The sequence below is a fragment of the Elephantulus edwardii genome, unplaced genomic scaffold (genome assembly GCF_000299155.1).
Source record: "Elephantulus edwardii isolate Elephantulus edwardi_28Jun2011 unplaced genomic scaffold, EleEdw1.0 scaffold00028, whole genome shotgun sequence".
Lineage (NCBI taxonomy): Eukaryota > Metazoa > Chordata > Mammalia > Macroscelidea > Macroscelididae > Elephantulus > Elephantulus edwardii.
Genome location: NW_006399778.1, coordinates 19435 through 41060, shown reverse-complemented (window position 1 = coordinate 41060; position 21626 = coordinate 19435). Strand labels below are relative to the sequence as shown.

The following is a 21626-nucleotide window of genomic DNA, read 5'->3' as shown; positions in this document are numbered from 1 at the left end:
GAAGGCCCTCTATGAGGTGGATTGATTCAGTGACTGGGATAATTGGGATGGGAGTGTCAGAGACAGTGCGATTGGCACAGGACAGAGTGGAGCTTAGGGCTGTTGTACATAGGGTCGCTATGAGTCGCAAGCGACTTGAAGGCACATAACAACAACATACCCATGTCAGCCTTCGAGACATGGACTCTGGACTGAGAGCCCCTTATCCCCTCATGAAAGGCCAGGATGAAGCACCATTGCTTAGTCTGAGGCCTTCCTACACCCTCATTCACCTCTGCTTATCTTTGGCAACTCTTTCCTATCCCTGTACTTTAGCATCAATGCAATAATTTCTGGGCCTTTGCAAATGCTGTTCTTTTCCCAAGAAATTCTCATTTCTATCTCCAAAGGGCTTAGGGAAACAGGGCAATGTTGGAAGCACTCACTTGTCTATGCTAAGACATTTGGAAGACAACAAACTGGCCAAATGGCTAGAAGAGAGGCACAAACTTGCTTACTCCAAAAATTATTCAACAGAACAATTAAACACTAACATTACTATCACAAACAGTAACATTCCTATCACATGCAAGTCAATTACTTCTGGAGATAATTTTTAAGAAAGGTTAGATCACTACATAGGCGACATGGATCACTGAGTGAGACAGTGGAGGTTAAAGGGTAGGTTTAATAGACAATCTGCTTTGAAAACTTTCATCACAATAAATACAAACAAGCAAAAGGACAGGCTCATTACCATTATGACCTGGTGTAACTTCCTAAACCTTTTCTCACATGGGATTAAGAAAGGTATTACAAATAAAGTACCTGACAGTGTAGGTCTATTCTTTCTTCTTCAGAGTTTTTGGAAATACATAATGAAGGATCTACTCCAATCTTTCCTAGCTGGAGTCTCGGAATTTATTACATCAGGAACTCCTAACATTTGGCAAGTCCTACTGTATGTATGAACCTAGCACTGTGTTAGGTTCGTGATTAGTTAGGGTCATGGGCATAGTTCTGTAGCATAGATCCTTAGCTGAAGAGGTAGAAGACCACAAGCCTGGGTGGGGTCAAGTTGAACCATAGATACTGAGTTAGATCCCTTCTAGCTTGTTTGGTGACTCCTTTACCCTCACATCCAGTCATCACTGCATTCTAAGTGTGTCACCTAACTTCTTTCAAACCAATCCTTTCTCTCAACTTCCACAGGAGACCTGGTTGCTGAGTCAATTTTGACTCACAGAGATGCTGTACTCTACAGAAGCTGACTGCCATATTGTTCTCCCTCAGAACACCTTGTTTTTATTGAATACTGTCAAGTCAGAACTAACCCATAGCTGACCCTCTGCCAGGTTTTCAAAGGCAGTTACTTGCATGAGAGCAGACTGTCCATCCTTCTCCCATGGGAGCAGCTGGGGGACTTGAACTGCCTGCCTTTGGGACTGTAGCTCAGCTTCTTGCCACTAGGTCACCAGAGCTCCTTATAGAACACCTTAGAGGGTTCGAACATCCAATTTTTGGTCACTGACAGCACTTAACCACTGTGCCAGCAGGGCTCCTTCCTTCACGTCTCCTACCAGAACCTTAATTCAGGTAATTATTTCCACAATTGACTTTTCCCATTTCAGTTTATCTGTTCCCCACATTGCCTTGACAGAGATCTTTACAAAAATTAAAATCTGATCATGTTTGTGCTAAAAAAATAAATAAATCTTTCAGGCAAGCTCTGGTGGCCTAGTGGCAAGAAGCTGCACTGCAATTCCAGAGGTGAGCAGTTCGAATCCACCAGATGCTTTGCTGTAAAAGGAAGGACAATCTCCTCCTGTACTAGTCAGATCCGATTTGATGGTACACACACAAACACAAAAAATTAAAAAAAAATCCTTCAACAGCTGCTGGTAGTTTTGGGTCAAGGCCACATTTTGCTAGAACCTACAAGATCCTACACAACTTGGCTCAAATTACCTCACTACAATGTCTCTGAAGATGTCCCTGACATCTGACTTTCCCAATGCAATTCATCTTTTGATTTCCAGGCTGCTGGTACCAAGAGTGTTGATTGTGGAGCCAAGCAAACGAAAGCTGTGAAAAATCTCAAATCTCTTCACCATCCATTCTGATGCTGCCAATTGGCCCAGTGGTGAGAATCTTCATTTTCTTGATATTGAGCTTCAATCCATATTGAAGGCTATAGTCCTTGACCTTCTGCAGCAAGTACTTCCTTCAGGTCCTCCTCAGTTTCGGCAAGCAGGGTTGTGTCATCTGCATAATGTAGGTTGTTGAAGTCTTCTTCCAATCCTGATGCCACATTCCTCCTCACAGAATCCAGCCTCTCTGATGATCTGTTCTGCATATAGATTAAAAGGGTATGGTGATAGGATACATCCCTGGCATACACCCTTCAACAATACAGTGTTTCCCTCCTCTGTTCTGACAACTGCCTCCTGGTCCAAGTATAGGTTTCACCTAAGCACAATCAAGTGTTCTGGGACTCCCATTCTTCTCAGAGTTTCTTGTGAGCCACACAGTCAAAAGCCTTTGCACAGTCAATGAAACACTGACATTCTTCTAGTACTCTCTGCTTTCAGCCAATATCCATCTAGCATTAGCTGTATCTCTAGTACCACAGCCTCTTCTAAACCCAGGCTGCATACCTAGAAGTTTTCTGATGTGCTGTTCCAGTCATTTTTGGATAATTTTTAGCAAAACCTTGTGTGCATGTGATATTAATGATGTTATTTGATAATTTCCACATTCTGTTGGGTCACGTTTCTTTGGAATGGGATCAAATATAATTTCCACATTCTGTTGGGTCACGTTTCTTTGGAATGGGATCAAATATAGATCTCTCTTTCAGTCAGTTGTCCAGGTGGTTGTCCTCCAGATTTCTTGGGGAGTACATCCAGGGCAGCATCTGTTTGTTGAAAATGTCAGTTGATACACTATCAATTCTTGGGGTCTTGTTTTTTTTGCCAATTCTTTCAGAGCAGCTTGAACTTCCTCATCATCATAGGCTCTTGCTCACATGTTGTTTCATGAAACTCTTCTGAGTCAGTTAATGCCTTTTGGTACAGTGTATACCCCTTCCATCTTCTTTTAATGCTTCCTGAATAATTTCATATTTTGCCCAATGCATCCTTAAGTATTGTGACTCTAGACTTGAATTTGTTCTTCAACTCCTTCAGCTTAAGAAATGCTTAACACTGGGGGTGGGGTGGGGGAGAAAAGTGCAATAATGAATGAATGGAAATCCAAAATCTTTGTAAATGTTCATTGAAATTAATAAAAAATATTAATAAAAATAAATTTAAAAATACTGTTAAAAAAAAGGAAAGAAATGCTGAGCTAGTTTGGCCCTTTTGATTTTCTGACTCCAACTCTTGGTATATTCCATTTTAATACTTTGTCTTTCCACACTGCCCTTTGAAATCTTCTATTCAGCTCAGTTTCTTGATTTCTTCTCTTTGCTTTGACTTCTCAGCATTCCAGTGCAATATTCAGAGTCTCATCTGACATCTTAGTTTTTTCTTCCTCCTCTGTCTTTGTCATGACCTTTTGCATTTTTCATGGATGATATTCTTGATATCCTCTCACAGCTCATCGTACTGAAGCAATGATGTCAGTCTGGAGACTAAGGTGCATCTGATCCAGGCCACAGTCTTTGCATTACTTGTTATGCTTCAGAAAGCTGGACAATGACTAGGGATGACAAAAAGAGAATGATGCCTTTGAGCTGTGGTGCTGGAGAAGAGTATTGAATATACCATGGACTGCTAGGAGAACAAACAGGTTTGTCCTGGAGAGGGTAAAACCAGGGTGCTCCTTGGAGGCAAGGACTTCAAGGTTTTGAGGGTGGAGAGACAGCATAAGAGAGGAAGACTCTCAATGAGAAGGACTGATTCAGTGATAGGGTAAAGAAGGTAGGTGTGTAAGAAACAATAAGGTTGGCACAGGATAGAGCAGGGTTCAGGGCTATTGTACATAGGGTTGCTATGAGTCACAAGCAACTCAATGGCACATGACATCGTCTCAGTGCTTATACACATAGAATTCCTTCTCATTAAAAGAGATCCCAACTCCTCTTCACCTGGACCCCTTGAGTCACAGATTAAACAAAACCTCATCTTCCTTGCCCCTGCCACCCCGGGTCAGTCTCAACATGCCTATGAATCTCTTCTTTGTGGCCTTGTCATCAGGACAACACTGAGGGGTTACACTGATGACAATACCATGCCTCACAAGTGTTTTTCCATTATACCCAATGCCTAGCACAAGTAGCTCTTGCTGAACAAGCTGCTGAACACACAGACAGGAAGCAAGACTCAGAATAAAAGTACTTACCAGTCAAACTCAAACTCACTACTATTCAGCTGATTTTGGCTCATGGTGACGTTATGGACATAAAAGCACTACAGCGTTTCTAAGGCATATTCTTTACAGAAGCCAACTGCCTCTTTTCTCTACCTTAGGACAGCTGGTGGGTTTGAACCACTGACCTTGAGGTCAGCAACCAAACATTTTAACCAATAAGCCACCAGGGTTCCCTGACCTGTTATACAGTTGATCCCAAATTGAAGTCCTTTCTCTCTCTACCCTAGCTCTTTCCATTAAACTATCCCAATGCTGTTCAGTCTTTCTGCCCTCAGTCACTTACCCATTGCTGAGTCAACTGACTCCTAGGTACTGCCCTCCCAGCAGGTTTCCAAGGCTATAAATGACCAGGAAGAGACTGCCCATCTTTCTCCTATGGAGCAGCCGGTGGATCTGAACCATCAGAGGCTTGGCCTTTGCCTTAGCAACTCCCTATGGACTGCATCACCTAAAACTCACTGTTGTCAATGTTGTTGTTAGATGTTGTCAAGTCTAATTCATATGACCCTATGAATAACAGATATGAACCCTGTCCTATCCTGCATACTCGAGCCACAGTAGCAGTCACTACGTCAGTTCTTATATGTGGTTGACAATCCTTCCTCTCTTTTTCCAACCCTCCATCTTTCTAAGCATGATATCCCTTCTCCAAGGAATGGCCTCTCCTAACAACATGCCCAAAGTATGTGAGGCATCTCTGTCCTCAATGTTGTTGTTAGGTGCCATCGAGTATGACTCACAATGACATTATGACCAAGAGACTTGAACCCTGTCCTATCCCATTCCCATATTCACAACCTCTGACACATTTGAACCCACTGCTTCAGTCACTGTGTCAACCCATCTCATTGGGGGTCTATCTCTCTTTCACAGACCCTCCATTTTTCCAAGCATGATTTCCCTGAGGAATAGCCTCATCTAGATTCATGTACAAAGTATGAGGGAGGAAGTTTCACCATATTTGTCTCCTAGGAGCACTTTGGTTACATTTTCTCCAAAACAAAACCCGGCTTGTTCTTTTGCCAGTAGTGGTGCTGGAGAAGGGTACTGAATATCCCATGGACTTCTAAAAGTCCTCAATAGAGGGATTCAAATCATTCTGGATTCCTTCTCCTGAGATCAGTGACCTGCTCCTACTACTGGAACTCTGCTAGAGCCCTCTTGCTGTTTGATATCTGCAACAAAGCACCTTTTAAGAGCAATCAGGAACTTCTGGAAAAGTGAAACCCTCTGACATCCTCTTCTTCATGGTAGTCAACAAGGTGGACCTGGCAGCTGAGCAACAGGTGATGCGACGGAGAGAAAGATGTTGGCTGTCATCTCAGGGCTCACAACGGGGAGGCATTAGCCTTAGCATCCTAACACTGGTATAGTCTTTGAGCTGTTCTCCCAAGAGATAAGGGATTGTGAAGAAAGGGATCCTGGAAACAAACTTAAGAGTGAGACGAAGTGAAAGGGTCCTAATTTAGACCAAACCGTATGAGGTAGAGGTCCAAGGCAGGACAATGTGAATGTGATTCCTAGGGAGAAAAAGCTATACTCTCTAAGGTTCACAGAACCCATACAATGTACAAGGGCTAAACTGGTCAAGAAGGACATGGTCTTGAGGTCTTGGTTTGAGGTCAAGGAGCTTAGTTTCTTTGGATGGTGAAACACAGGGATTAGGGATTAACAACAATTTAGAAAAGACAGGCCTTGCCCTGAGGTTACTACTATGGTCTAAGAAGTAATACAACTTTCTTGAGAAGTTTCAAGAAGAGTATGCCAGAAAGGCTCTTAGGCATATAACACTGCTAGAGGGTATATGCCTCTTTAGTCAAGGTTCATGAGAACAGTTCACTACTGCCCAGTGCTAATGTTAGAAAAACAGCACTCAAGCTTCTATTAATGGTATATAGCTTCCTATGGAGTAAAATAAAGGAAAACACATGCATTTTCTCAAGTACAGAAATGAAATTAATAATGGTGCTGCCATCTGCTGACTGAAGAGCTACAACCAACCATGTTTGCCTTCCTCCTCTGACATTCCAAAGGCTACATAAGCCATTGATCCTGTGTCTTTTGATTAATAACTTCTTTATTCTGTAAAAGCAAATGAAAGTCATAGTCATATAAACACTGACATTACAAAGTACAAGGAAGGGCGAGGAAAGGAGGAAACAAAAACCTCTGTATGTCCTGCTAATACTGTCTCACCAAAAAGACCATAATGCTTTGTTCCATATTCAATCACTTATATAATAAATCACAAAGAAAAATCTTCTCTGGAAGATATATTCCACCTCTTTGAGACGGCAGGCAAGAGGGACTGGAAGTTGGGGTAGGAGGCTTTATTCTTTTGGCAGATCCTCTCAGTCATTATAGATATTGCTGCACTGTTAATAAAAAATATATGCTTCTCTGTAAAGCATTTAAAAAAACACTCCACGGATGAGATGGCTGAGGCCTCAGCTCAAGTATCTCCAAATTCCAAATGCACTGTTGTCCATTTCCCGACCTCTCCGTATGTTATTTCTTGGTTGTTTTCCGGATCAATGCCATTCTCTGAAAAGAGAGAAATAAGCCAATTAAACAGGATAAAGGAATTTCTAGATACTCCACATCCTGTCTCCACCTTTTATGATGATGAGGAAAGGGAGAGGGAGGGGGACTCTTCTTGAAAACTGTTGCCATACACAAAGGGAACTGTTTTATGCCTGACGCATAAGAAGGGAAACTGAAGATTAACACCCTTCATCACAACTCATGAAGGAAACATTCAGATTGCGGGTTTTCAAGTTTACTGTTACCAGTTCCCAGCCAAATGACTAACATGTGTTTGCTCACTCTTTTTAATCAAGACACTTGTTTCCACATTATGATATTCTTTTTTATTCAATAAATACATAAACCTAAAAAATAGATAATTTGGGAGAAGAGTCAAAATGCTAGTGCTGGAGCATTATCTAGTGGGACTGTGTCCTGAAGAATATCACATCTACTGGCAAACGGTTCCTGTTAGGGCTTCTTCTGTGAGGAATACAAAAACCAAAACCTATTGTCATCATGTTGATTCCAATTCCTAAAGACCTGACAGAAGAAAGCAACAGAAGCTTACAGAAGCAGACACATTTTTATCCCATGGAATGTTTGGCTTGTGTGAACCCTGATCGTTTAATTAGTAGTCAAATGCTTCACCATTATGTCACTTGGGTTCTTCCAGAGATACTAGTTCTGGAAAAGCTTACTTTCCAAATCAGAATCACCAGCTAAGATACAAGATAATCTGTCAGTGGGAAGCCATACACCTGTTGGGCTGACTAATGATGCCGAGGACTTGTTCCACAGCAGAAATGGTATTAGAAGTACTGACCTCTGGTATACTCAGTAGTACACTCAATTATATATTTAAACTTGCTTTAAGTGGAAAATATTATACTGCAGTGGGTAAGTGTCCTTAGAAGGTAGCTGGGCATACCCTCTTCTAAAATACTTCTCAAGGGATCGGTCTGGGCTGCTCCCTGGGGCTCTGGTGGATCCTCACCTGTTTGTGAGCTTCTGTGGTGCAAGCTTTTTTGTAGGGTCGAATTTCTTCTGAGCCAAAACCTGGGATCCACATGTTCCACTGGCGCTCTGCAAAAAAGCAGCCAACATAGAGAAGAGAGACTAGCAGGGAGCATCAGGACAATGTGACATCAGGCAAGGGCAAAGAGGGCGAGTCTAGACAATCAACTGTTCTAATACTAACCCTACAGAAGGATACTGTGGGGAAATTATACATAGTTCTTCCTAGGTTTTAAAAGATACAACTAGTTGGAGCTTCTTGCAAAGAAAAAGTTGTAAATCCACCAAATCTGTGAGTCCTGCACCCTGAGGGTTTCAATGGTTTATGTTTTCCACAGATAATAAAAGTTACTGTTCCTTTAGTTGTTCTACTCTTGTTCTAAAACTAAAGGAAGATGAGGAACAGAAAGGCACTTCTAGCATTCTGGAGCTAAGAAATGCAGTTTCACTGTATAACTGCGTGAACTTGGGTCTCAGTTTCTTAAGCTTTCACCTGATAGTAGCAATAGTACTTACCTTTTGAGTGGCTGAAAGAACTCAGTCACATAGAGCATACAAAGTGTTTAATTCACAGCCTGGGATATGCATAAATAAGCATAGGCAGTCCACACCACATCTCTATGCCATGTGTCACTGAACAGTATTATTCCTTTAAGATTCACTAGAAATTCCCAGAGGGCAGGGACTTTATTTCACTTTGTTAATAATTAGCATAATTACATGCCTCCCTAAATCCACAAAAAAGAGTGCTGCATCTATTCAAAAAGATTTCCATGACTTAGAATTATCACACTCTATAGAGAAATGAAAATAGGATGGCTTGCAAAACTTGTTTTATCACAAGTAGGCACTTTAATCAAACTGAGTATTAGTGATTTCATGGTAATATTTTTGTATCTAATGTAGAGTAAATATGTGAATGAATGATTCATGTTTAATTCTAAAATAATTTGATACTCAGATCTCCTCCAATAGTTCTTTGAAAATGAAAAGATTTTAGTTGGAACTGGCTCACAATGTGCTTTTGAAAGAAAAATGTCTGAAACCTTCTGCTGTAATACTTATGTGTTAGTACTTGAAAATGACACTATGATTATTCTCTGGGAATTAAGCTATGCAATAATCACAGAGTGAATCAGGTATTGATATACAAGGTCATTTCAAAGACAGAAGGCTACCAGGAATGACTACATACATGCATGTATACATATGTGTATACACACATCAGTTACCCATATATTTGATATATTTGGATTAAGAAAATAACCATAATCATTTCAGGATTAAAATATTTTATAAAATAACTGGTACAAAGAGCACTGTGCAAAGCCTTCTATATACATTACTTCATTTAATTCTGAAATTCTTAAAGAAAGATTGTTAATCAGAAGGGGACATTATTCAGTCATATAAATAGAGTAAATGGGCCAGAAGGAACAGTACAGTACCCATCCCAGTCCTATCTAGGGGACAGACATCAAGAGTTTACAGGTCACTGGCAAGTCCTCTCTACTCAGAGGTATGGTCTGTGCCAATTCTGACTCATGGTGATCTCATATGCACTCCATAGGGTTTTCAAGCCTGTGGCCCTTCAAAAGCACATCACTCAGCCTTTTTTCCCCAAGGTGCCACTGGATGAGTTCAAACTGTCAACCTGCCATTAACCGAGTGGGATGCACAGGGTCTCCTTCAATACCTTCTTCACTCACACCAGGTTCCCTAATTCCCTGTGTTCTGACACCATGCTCTCCAAGCAATCTTCTGATCATGATTAAACTTCCAGTAGGCCTGTACAGAAACTTCTGACCAGGTAGACTTTCAAGTATTTTAGACTCAAGTATTTTAATCTCTATGATAATAATTTCTCACCCTTTAAATACATTGGCATTCTGATTATATAATAATTAAAGTATAAAATAGGAAAGTTAAACTCTCAAAGTAATATCATCTGCTCTGCTGGCTTTAAAACATGTCTGCAGATTCTTAAAACACTTCTCACTGACAGGGTGTCTTGTCTATGTTTTCCTCTTTGAAACAAGACAGGTCTTTATAACTACCTTCAAGAACAGAACTCAGCAGAAGTGACACTGTGTCACTTGAGAAGTGGAGTTAGAAAAAGCCACACAGCTTCTGTCAACTGCTGAGGAGCTCTCATTCTGGGAGCTGTCAGCTTTTTCAAGTAGAAAATCCAGTTACCTTGAAGCTGCCATTCAGTAAGACCAGAGAGAAAGATGTGCTGGCAGTCCCCAGATGTTCTAAGAGCACCTGGTACAGTCATTAGGCATGAAAATAATAAAGGCTTCCTTTAAGATGACCTCAGCTCTAGCCACCACCTGAACTGAGAGATGCCTAACAGGATCTGCCTTGCTAAAACCAGGTAATCTCCAGAATTATGAGCAAAAGAAATTATTATTACTACCATTATTAAGTCACTGTTGTGGAGGTCTGTTAAACATACCTAGGTGCAACTGGACATCTTTCACCTCTAGGGTGCTGGACTTGCGATGCCTGGCAAGCTGGCAGGCTGCTGTCACTACATTCTCAATGAAATCGTCGGCAATCTGTAGCAGCATCTGGAGAAGGCAAAAGTGGGAGGAGTAACCCATGAATTAGCAGTTAATGGTTAATGCCTGAATCATATATTTAGCCAGGCTTAGAATCTATTAGGTAGCAGGAATCAACATCTGGATTAAGGTGGGAAGAATAAAGAAGCATGAGAAAGATGTCAGAGATGCATCAACTAACCAGATCTAATGCAAGTGACACGAGACATACTTTCTGTTCTTCCTACTCTCCAGTGATTAACTAGCCCAATCTCTGGCCCCACATTTCTTCTGAATCTGGTGGAAAACCAAAAATCATTATAATTCCCTATACTGCTGTTGTTGGTGTGTATGGCTGAATTGGAAGAGACCCTCCAGCTGGTTTTCAGAGGCAGTAAATCGCATGGGAGGAAACTGTCCATCTTCTTCTGGTCAAGCAGCTAGTTGACTCAAACTGCATGTCTTTAGTCTTCAGTATAGATTATATAAAACAAAGAAAATAAAAATTCTCACACCTGAATCAATAAGCACAATCACGTAAGTGGAGAAAACACTGAAGTTGTCAAGGATTTCCCTGGATTAACAATCAACGTCCTTGCAAACAACAATCAAGAAATCAAATGATCGCCACCACATATGTGTGCCTTGCTGAGCAGCCCGCTTCACAATGCAGCTGTAGCTGTGAAACCACAGGTCTGGAAGGTGCTCAAACATGTCTGGCACTTCCCGGGAAGGAAGAATTGGTGTTAAAGTGAGGCTGTGATTACAATCTTTGTGAAATGCACACAGGCATAAAAACTGAAGAAGAGAACCTGAGGACAACAGATCAAGTGAATCACAGGTGCTTCTGAGGAGCATAACTTGAAGCACTAAGCCCTTTTGGCAGTTTAATTAAGTAAATGGTAGAGATCAAAAGGAAAGTCCTTGTGGATGTGGCCATCAAGAAGTAAAAGACTTAAAAAAAAAAGAAGTAAAAGATTTTTAAATCTCTGGCCAAAAGGAAGTGTTGTTGTTAGGTGCTGTTGAGTAGGAACTGATTCATAGCTGGCCCTCCAGTTGGTTTTCAGAGGCTGTAAACGGCATAGGAGGAGACTGCCCAACTTTCTACCATAAAATAGCTGGTAGAATTGAATTGCTTGCCTTTGGATTGGCAGCTCAACCTCCTTCCCACTAGGCCATCAAAGCTCCCTTAAAGAAACAAGAGAAAGGATTTGCTGCTGTCTGGAGAGACAAGGAGGAGTCAGAAGGCATGTTCTCCTATGGTAAGCCACCACTAACGGCCCTCCTTCCAGTGACCCTCTCATCACCATGTGGTTTAGGAAATATTTTTCTCCCCTGGACATCACAACTGCTAAAATAAGATTAAGAAGAAAGGTTAGTCAGTAAACAGTTTGCAAGTTGGTTTATAAATTTATATTTCATTCAAATGTGAAAGTAGGGCTGTCTTTCTTGTTGGAACAAGTTTACAGACAGACCTGTCATATAAAGACAGTGAAAATAAAGTTTATATTTTGTCTGCTTTGAAAAAAAAAGAGATTTAAAACTAGGAGAAAATAAAATAGATGAACGGGGCTTTCTAAGAATCAAATCCTTATGTATATTAAAAAAACGTCTCCAACAGGGAAAAAAGAAACCCAAAGACTGGGAAAAATACTTGGCAATTACATATCTGATAAGGGACTCATATCTAAAATTCATATAGTGCTCCAACATCTCAACAAGAAAAAGGTAAACGTCCCAATCACAAAAATGAGCACAAGGTATGAATGGATACTTCACCAAAGACTACATTCAGAGAGCAAACACATGAAAAAAAAATGTTCAAAATCCCTGGCTATGTAAATCAAAACAACTATAAGATATCATCTCATACCAGCAATGACGGCAAAGTTCAACAAGGCAGCAACAGCAAATGCTGGCAAGGTTGTGTATAGATTGGAACTCTTATTCATAGCTTGTGGGAGTGTAAAATGGTACAGCCACTACTGAAGGCAGTCTGGTGTTTTCTCAAAAAGTTAGAAATATCATTTGATCCAGCAATTCCACTACTGCAAATATACCCTAAAGACTAGAGCCACAACCCAGATTTATGCACACCCATTTTTATTACTGTGTTATTCACAATAGCAAAGAGATAGAAGAAACCCAAGCACCCATCAACAAATTAATGAGTGGGAAAACCGTGGCACAGTCACACAATGGAATATTATGTAGCAATGAAAAACAATGAACTCATAAAACACTACACAATATAGATGAACCTTGAAGACATTATGCTGAATGAAATATGTAAGTCACAGAAAGACAAAACTGTGTAACACCGCTGTTATAAACTAGGACTGACATGGAGGGGTGGGGGGGAGGAGAATAGGAAAAAAGTGTATAGATAATGAACACTGCATTGGAACAGATGAGGGCAAGGATGACCTGAAAAGACAATGTTGTTGTTGTGTACCATAGAGTCAGACAGACCCATAGCTGACCTTCCAGCAGGTGTTCAGAGGCAGTTAATTACATGGGAGGAGACTGCCCATCCTTCTCCCATGGAGCAGATGGTGGCCTCAAACTGTGTGCCTTTCAGGATTGCAGCACAGCTTCTTGTCACTAGGCCACCAGAACTGCCCCAAAAGGAATATATGATTAGGTATTACTATATGGATGTATATATATATGACAACAATCTGGAGCAAGAGGTGTCTTGCAAAGTGGTCTGGGGGAGGCAAGAAAATATGCAATGATGAAGGAATAAAAAGAAAAAAAATAAAGTTATTTAATATTATACAAATCAGTTACAAAAGAACTCTGAAGTGTTCAAAAGTAAAGATGTCATTTTGTTATTTATTTGGGTGAAATTTTACAAAATAAATTGAAAAGGAAAAATTTTTTAAAAAAAGAAGGAAAAAAAATCAAATGATGTTCTTGCATTGGGCAATTCTGCTGCAAAAGATCTCTTCAAAGTGTTAAAAAGCAATGATTTCACCTTGAGAGGACCAAGATGTACAGACCCTAAACCAAGGTCATTTCAATCCCCTCATATACATGTGAAACCTGGACAATGACAAAGAAATACTGAAGAAGAATCTGTGCATTTAAGTTAATGATATAAACAAAGAAAACTGAACATACAATTAAATTCCAAAAGAAAAAATTTGTCTTGGAAAAATTAGAGCCAGAATGCTCCTCAGAAGTGAGGACAGTGAGACTTCATTTTATTTACTTTGGACATGTCAGTAGAAGGAACCATAACTTGGAAAAAAGCATCATGCTTGTTAAACTAGAGGGTCAGAGACAAAAAGAAGATCCTCAAAGAGATGGACTGACCCAGTGAGAGCAACAATCAAACATAACAAAGATTGTGAAGATGGCGCAGGACTAAGCAGTGTGTCACTTTGCTGGCCTGGAATCATTATGAGTTGGCACCAACACAATGTCCTAACAAAAACAACTGTCTGTAACTGGGCAAAGCTCATAAGTCAGCACATCCCATTTCTAATCAGCTATTATTAATGGTGAATGAATAATTATTAAAAGCAGATAGTCAAGATCACTAGACATTTGAAGAAAGGCTCTAACAACACTAAAAATAAAACAAGACAAAAGGAAAGAAAGTCAATGTAGGACAAAGATGTAAAAAAAAGAAAAAAGGAATCCATGGAAAAGAAGAGATATTAGATCCCTAAAAGAAGAACAGAATGGGTTGAGGAAACAAAACCCAAAAAACTTTAAGATCAATCCTGAGGATTCACCCATCATTCCACAAAGGCGGCAAACCAGAAAAGAAATGATAAAAAAATGCGAGAAATAGGAACATTATACACAACTGGTAAGAATGTAAAGTGATGGTATGTATTGGAAAATAGTCTTTTACCTCCTTAAAAGGTTAAACATGGTTACTATATGACTCAGAAATTCCACTCCTGATATAGTCCCAAGTGAAATGAAACAAATGTTCACATAAAAACTGGAATGAAGTCCATCAACAAACGAATGGATAGAGAAGCTCTGGTATAGTCACATAATGAAATATAACATTGCATTGAAAAATAAGGAATTTATGATATATTATTCAAAATGGGTGACTCTGGAGGACATTATGTTGAGTGAAATATCTCAGTTACAAAAGGACAAATACTAAATACTGCATAGTGCTACTATTGTAAAACAGGACTGACATCAGGGTTGGGGAAAACTGAGAAAGATGGGATAAATTACGTATACTGCATTGAAACAGATGAGGGATAGAACTGTTTAAAAGGAATATATGATTAGATATTATTGTCATGACAGGAGTTCAGAACAAAGGCTGCATAGTGGAGTGGACTTGGGGGGAGGGATTGTATAACAAAGAATTTTTCTTTTACTTTTCAAAGAGAAGAGCAAACTGGGGGGGCGAGGGAGGGCAGAGAGAAAAGTGCAGTAATGAATGAAGAATGGAAATCCAAAGTCTGTAAATTTTCATTAAATTAATAATTAAAAAACCCCGTAATACACGAGATTGACTGTATAATATTATATGAATGAGGAATAGTGTGAAACACAATTTATACAAGCTTTGTAAGCAAAGCAATTAAAAAACCCCAAAAACTAAAAAGAAAAAAAACCCCAAAAACACTGGAATGCAAATGTTTATAGTGACATTATTCTCCATATCCAATAAATAGAAATAGCTTAAATGTTTATCAATGGCTAAATGAACAAGAAAATGTGATATAGTCCCATAATAATGCTTTCTATATTCATAAAAGGAATGATATATTGATATATGTTACAACATGAATTAATTTTTTTATGAATTAATTTTTAAAACATTATACAAAAAACACCCCCAAAAATCCACATTATGCTAAATTACATTGTAGATACAGCTAAAACTTTGAAAGTGGTTATTTTCCCATGAGTAGCCATTGTATCCTTTTTGACAGACATGAGCATCAGCAATTTCTAGATATCAAGTGCTAGATCATTTGCGTCAATTATCTCATAGTATCCTCACAATACTGTTATAGTAAATGTCATACTCTACCAACCAAGAAGCCAGCTGGTTTTCAGAAAGCTTAAGTGAGCTATCCATGGTGACAAAGCTGGAAAATGGCAGAGCTAATTAAAATTTAGACATGTCTAGCAATGTCTGAGCTTTAAAGTATTGTATAAGTTCTCAGTTATATAGTGAGTGTCTAGGGTATTTAACTTTGCCTTACCTCCTCTACATCTTCATCCAACTGTTCATTGGGATCCACTTCTCTTACCAAGTCTTGCAATTTCTTCTTCGTTAATACCTGAAGTTAACCCAGAAAAGATTTTTCAGAGGTATCTGCAAAGACTAAAAGTTCCAATGTAAACTTACTATTATAGGTCTACTAACCCTACTATTATATAAGGGAGCTCTTGTGGCCTACTCAGTAGAGCTGTGCTGCCAATCCAAAAGGTGGTTCAAATCTACCAGATGCTCTGTGAAGAAAGAGGGGAAATCTCCTCCCGTGTGATTTAAAGTTTCTGAAAACCTGCTGAAAGGTCAGCTATGAGTCAGTTCCAACTCAATGGCACATGACAACATAAAATCTTTACAATCCGTGCTTCTCCAATACACTCTATATTCAACAAAGCATATCTCCAGACTATCTGCTCAACTATCCCCCATTCACTTTTGCTAGTCCCTCTCTAAATTGCACTGGAATGTTAGTTTCACATCCAAGTGATGGGATTGCACTTCTTTCTGTGTCTCTGAAGATCAAAACCAGGGTCAGAGATCAGAGTTTAGAATTACTGCAAAAAAATTAATAGTGGGAGCAGCTGTATGAATTAGAAGAAATACTTTTACTAATGGCAGCAGTTGCATAAATTAGGAGTATTTTTATTATAAGATAATAAAACCACTTATTTTATTTAACAGTTACATAGCTAATCACATGCAAGGTGTGGTATGTGTCTTTATGTATACACACATATACATATATAGTAGTAAAACTGTTAATTTTTAGTAACATGGATGAACTTCATCATGGATGAACATGAATGAGAATTTGATAAAGATCTTTGGAAGTCCAAGGAGAGAAAAGATCTTTTTTTTCAGCTGAGATAAAGAGATAGGCTCAGGGATGGACAGCTCTTGAAGCTTTACTGGCTCAAATAAGAGGTGATTACAGAGAGCAAAGAGTAAGAAGATGATACCTGGTTGTTTTCAGGACTGAGTCGACCTCCTGTGCCAGGAGTGCTTGGTATCTTTACCACAGTAGTGCTATTGGCCATGGAGCCTTGTGGAGGGGTGCTGGCTGGTTCCGGTTTTATAGATGAGAAATTGGAGAGGTTGATTAGGGCTGAGGGGCCAAACTGGTTCATAATCTGCCGTGCTTTGGACTTCAGCTCATAGAGTTTATCAAGATCCTGTTTCTTTTTAGAGTTGTGAGGGCCAAGGCCAATCAACTGCAGATGGAAAAGACAAGATTTAGATCCAGAAACACCTGTAATAAAGGATGAGTTCTGAAAAGTAAAATTACACGCAGATATCAAGACTTTTGGTATATCTGGGATGGTAAGAACTACACATTAAAAACACTGGAAATAAAAACAAAACAAAACAAAACACTGGAAATCAAGAATGTGCATTGCTCTCACCTGATACCCAGAAATCATCTCTTCTCAAAAACTTAAATCCACAAATTAAAATAAGGAAGAAAGTAAAAAAAAAAAGTATAAAAAGTAAATAAAACTGAGCCAAACATTTTTTAACAGCTTATCAAGACAGAACACTTAGTGTTAAGTATTACAGGCATAATTTTTGAGTATCAAAAGTTTAATCCAAATAAATCACTGCACAATTAGATACTTAAATTCAGTCATAAAGTTTTAGAAAACAGAAAGAAAAAAATAAGTTTTGGAAAACAGGTTAGTTTATTTTGGCATTTCCAAACATGCTTAAGTTTATGTCAGGCAATGCTCAAAACTCCCCACACTTTCACTAACTGTTAAAAGTAAATTCTTAAAAAAAAAAAAGTAAATTCTTCTTTACCACCAAAAAGCCATTTTATTCTGTGTGTTAACAATCGTTAAGTACATGCAGAATTCCCAGGCTGGAGGGACTGGGACTCATAAATCTTAGAATACAAGGTTCTTGTTGTTTTGGTGTCACCAGGCTCAGAAGCACACTCACCAAGTTCTGCCCATAGAGCCTCAAGGTGCTTACTTACAGCTATCTGAGTGTCTAGATCTTTAATTACATCAGCAACAGCTGTAAGTCCAGAGAAATGAGAGGCAGCCATTTTCAAAAGCTACCTGTAAATGAACAACTGGCATCAAGAACCACCCTTGCTACAGAATCATTGCAGATGCATGGCTTGGCACATTCTCACAAATCAGGAGCCTGGCAAATAAAATGCAGAGAATCAGATCCTGTCCCAGGTCAGTGCCAAGAAAATAATTTCCATCTCTTCTATAAACACAATTAGTTAATAATCTTTGTAGTGCATATAGACTACTTTCCCATATGAGTACTTCATTAGTGTTTTATTCATATTTATTATTCATACCTTGAGTCTTTTATTATTGTTGTTGTTGTCAGGTGTCATCATATTGATGATAATAACACATAACAACCTTCTGAACAAGAGACTGCAACATTGCCCTATCTGTCCTGTGTCATTCTCACAATCTCTGTCATGTTCAAGTCCATCACTGCAATTACTGTGTAAATCCAACTCCTTGAAGGTCTTTCTCTCTTTAGCTGACCTTCTAGTTTTCCAAGCATAATGTCTTTCTTTAAGGTCTGGTACCTCATGACAACATGCCCATAGTATATAAGACAAAGTTTCACCATCTTTGCCTCTAAGAAGCACTCTGGTTGCACTTTCCCCAAACTAAGATTTTTGTTTGTTTCCTTGGCAATCCATTCAATACTCTTCACCAACTCCACAATTTACAGACATTAATTCTTCTCTAGTCATCCTTATTCATAGTCCAACGTTTACATACATTAGAAACAACTGAAAATGGCCTGGATCAGGTGCACCTTAGTCTTTAAATTGACATCTTGCGCTTTAGCATTTGGAAGAGTTCCTTGACAGCCTATTTTCCCAATGCAATGCATCTTTTGATTTCCTGACTGCTGCTACCATCGATGTTGATTGTAGATCCAAGTAAAATTAAATGATTGACAACTTCAACCATTTTTCCATGTAGTTTGATGTTGCAAATTGGTTTAGTTGTGAGGATTTTTGTTTTCTTGATGTTGAAGTATAATCCATATTAAAGATCTTCTTCAGTAAGTACTTTAAGGTTTCTTCACTTTCTGCAAGTAATGCCCTATGTTGTTGGTAGGTTTAGCTGAATCAAGTTTAACTCATACTGAACCTAAGAACAACCAAACTGAACCTATTCTGTGCCATCCTCATCATCCGACACACTTGAGCCCATTGCTGCAATCGCTGTGTCAATCTGTCTTGTTGAGCATCTTCCCTCTTTCACTGATCCTAAACCTTTCCAAGTATGATGTCCCTTTCCAAAGAATAACCTCTCCTAGCAATATCCCCAAAGTATGTGTGATGATGCTATGCCATCCTTGTCTACAAGGAGCATTCCAGTAAGTCCATTTCACATCTTATTATTAGGGAGTTCTGGTGGCATAGTCTGTTGATAAGTGTGCTACTAAACCATAGGCTGAACCTCTCTGGCAGTTCCAATTCACCAGCAGAAAGATGAGCAGTATCTTCCCAGGAGATTCCAATTGGAAGGTAAGTTGAGTTGGCTCCAACTTGATGGCAATGAGGATGTGTTTTCATTTACTTTATCAAAATGTTTTCAAAAGTTTCTTTTTTAGTGAATTTTATTAGATAGGTTAACCCATTGTCTTAGACTCCATTTCAACTCATAGTGACTCTCTGTTAGGTGTTCAAAGTTGTAAATCTTTACAGGAGGGAGACTGCCCATCTTTCTCCCACAGACTGGATGGTGGATTCAAACCCCCAACCTTAAATTAGCAGTACAACATGCTACACACTCCAACACCGGAGCTCTATCATTATATAGTTATTGTTATTTACCACAGAGTTGGAAATTACCCATCGCTGAACCTCCAGAAGGTTTTCAATACTTAATGCCCTAATTTATTTAATGATTATTGCTGTTGATGGATATTTAGGTTGAGATTCCTTGAATGTATTATCTATTCATCTATGCATAATTCCATCACGCAACAAAGATTCCTTGTGTTTCTTTTATAACCCATCTCCTTCTTACCCACACCTACAACCTCTGACAATCACTTAGTAATCTCCACTTCTAAAATTTTGTCATTTCAAAAATGTATAAATGGAGGGAGCTCTGGCAGCCTAGTGGCAAGAAGTTGCACTGCAATCCTGAAGGCACATAGTTTGAATCCACCAGATGCTCCACTGGAGAAGGAGGGGCAATCTCCTCCTGTGCCAGGCAGATCCGATTCAACAGTACACAGCAAGAAAAAACAAGGGGGAGAAATGTATAAATGGTACTCTACATAGCATGTATTCTTTTTGCATTTGCTTTTGTCTGTTGGTATAATTTCCTAGAGGTTTATCCAAGCTGCTGTATGTATCAGTAGTTTGTTCCTAGTTATTGCTAAGTATACACCTATACACCTTTCCAAGTGAGAGATATTCAGGCTGATTCTAGTTTTTAACTATTTCAAATAAAGCTATATGGACTATGAACTAACAATATATGAATAATGTAGCTTCTGCAGGTCCTTGCCAGGATTTGATATTGTTTCCATTTTCCATTTTGCCTTTCTAATAGATGCATAGTTATATATCTCACTTAAGTTTTAAATTATCTTTTTTTTAATGGTTAACTGTATTCAAGCTACATACATTCCATGTTCCAATTATTAAATTATATTTGTCATTATTTTTTCACATTTCACTGACTTCCAATCTGGGCTCTACCACTACACTAATAACTATCTGTGTTTTTCTAGTGTTCATAGGATTTTTCAAAAGCCTGTAATTTAAGAAGTGGATGGCCAATCTTGCTTCCTAATCTGTCTGAGTCTGGAAACTCTAAAACCTGTCCACCATGAGTAACCTTTATGGCATTTGACACACCAGTGGCATAGCTTTCAGTATCACAGCAACTTTCACAAGTTATCTCAATACAGAAAACTGACACATAAGTGCTATACCACTTAGAATAATGTTCTCCCCAAATGCAACAAATTATCAATTTTGTTTGTAACCCTAATAGTAAATTACTCTTCATGAAACCCTTGAACACAACTGGCTTTTAAATACAAAGGTCCGCATACCAGGTCCTGATTGGTTAAACAAGAGGTTTTCAGCCCACATCTGATTGTTAACTAAATCAACAATGACCAATCGACTTATACCTAATTGTTAACTAAATTAACAGCATCCAATAAGCTTACACCTGACTGTCAAATCAAAACAACTATCTTCCAGAAGGTAGATGGAAAGTTGTTTCTACCAAAAGAAGATGGAAGGAATCCACAGAACCACTATACCAAAAAGACCTGATTGACACTGAAAAATTTTAGGAAATACTATATGAACAGAAGCCAATGGTAATGAAAGAGGCAGCAGGAACTGCACTAAAGGCATTGGCAAAAAATTAAAACAACAATCGCTGGTCCTGCCTTCTGGGGCTGTTTCCAGTTCAACCCTGCAAGGAGCAAATACTCTGGATTTTGCATCTCCAAAAGCACAAACAGAGGAACCCTCAGCTAAAGATTAGTCTACACACTAGGCAACAACAAAGAGATAATCATGCCATCTTTCCTCCGTATTCTTGAAGATATTAAGTTTCTCCAAGGTTTTTCTGAGTCATGTATAGAACAGGCAAAAACCTTAGAAGCACCAGAACAACAGGCTTATATGCTCCAGTCTGATCAATGTCACCCACATGAGTCAAACCAGAAGCAGGTTTTGTTCTCTTCAAGTTCCAGTGTTAACTTCTGCCAATTCTAACAACCCTGGGACAATCCTCACCCAGAACTCCACAGGAGACTCTATTCAAGCCTTCGAAGATCTAAAGGAAACTTTCCCCATGCTGACCTCCTCTGATCAGATAAAACTAACAGACTTCCAAATGACAAATAACACTGGCATCCCAAATGCATCATTTACTGCCAGTCCAAAGACAAATATTACTGCAAACACAATGGCTATCCTCCATCAGAGTAATCAGATGATGACCTTCAATGCA

General features: G+C 39.0%; 1 protein-coding gene across 1 annotated transcript in view; it reads right to left on the bottom strand.

Annotated features, from left to right (window-relative positions):
• Positions 1-6417: 6417 nt before the first annotated feature.
• Positions 6418-21626, bottom strand: part of LOC102859641 (transcription initiation factor TFIID subunit 12-like) — a 32125-nt gene continuing 16916 nt past the window's right edge. The window contains exons 2-6 of the mRNA XM_006883431.1: positions 16608-16859; positions 15638-15715; positions 10355-10469; positions 7877-7965; positions 6418-6897 (exon numbers count right to left, since the gene is read on the bottom strand). Coding sequence (XP_006883493.1) covers positions 6862-6897; positions 7877-7965; positions 10355-10469; positions 15638-15715; positions 16608-16775 — 486 coding nt within the window. The 5' untranslated portion in view covers positions 16776-16859 and the 3' untranslated portion in view covers positions 6418-6861. The remainder of the gene's footprint in view (positions 6898-7876; positions 7966-10354; positions 10470-15637; positions 15716-16607; positions 16860-21626) is intronic.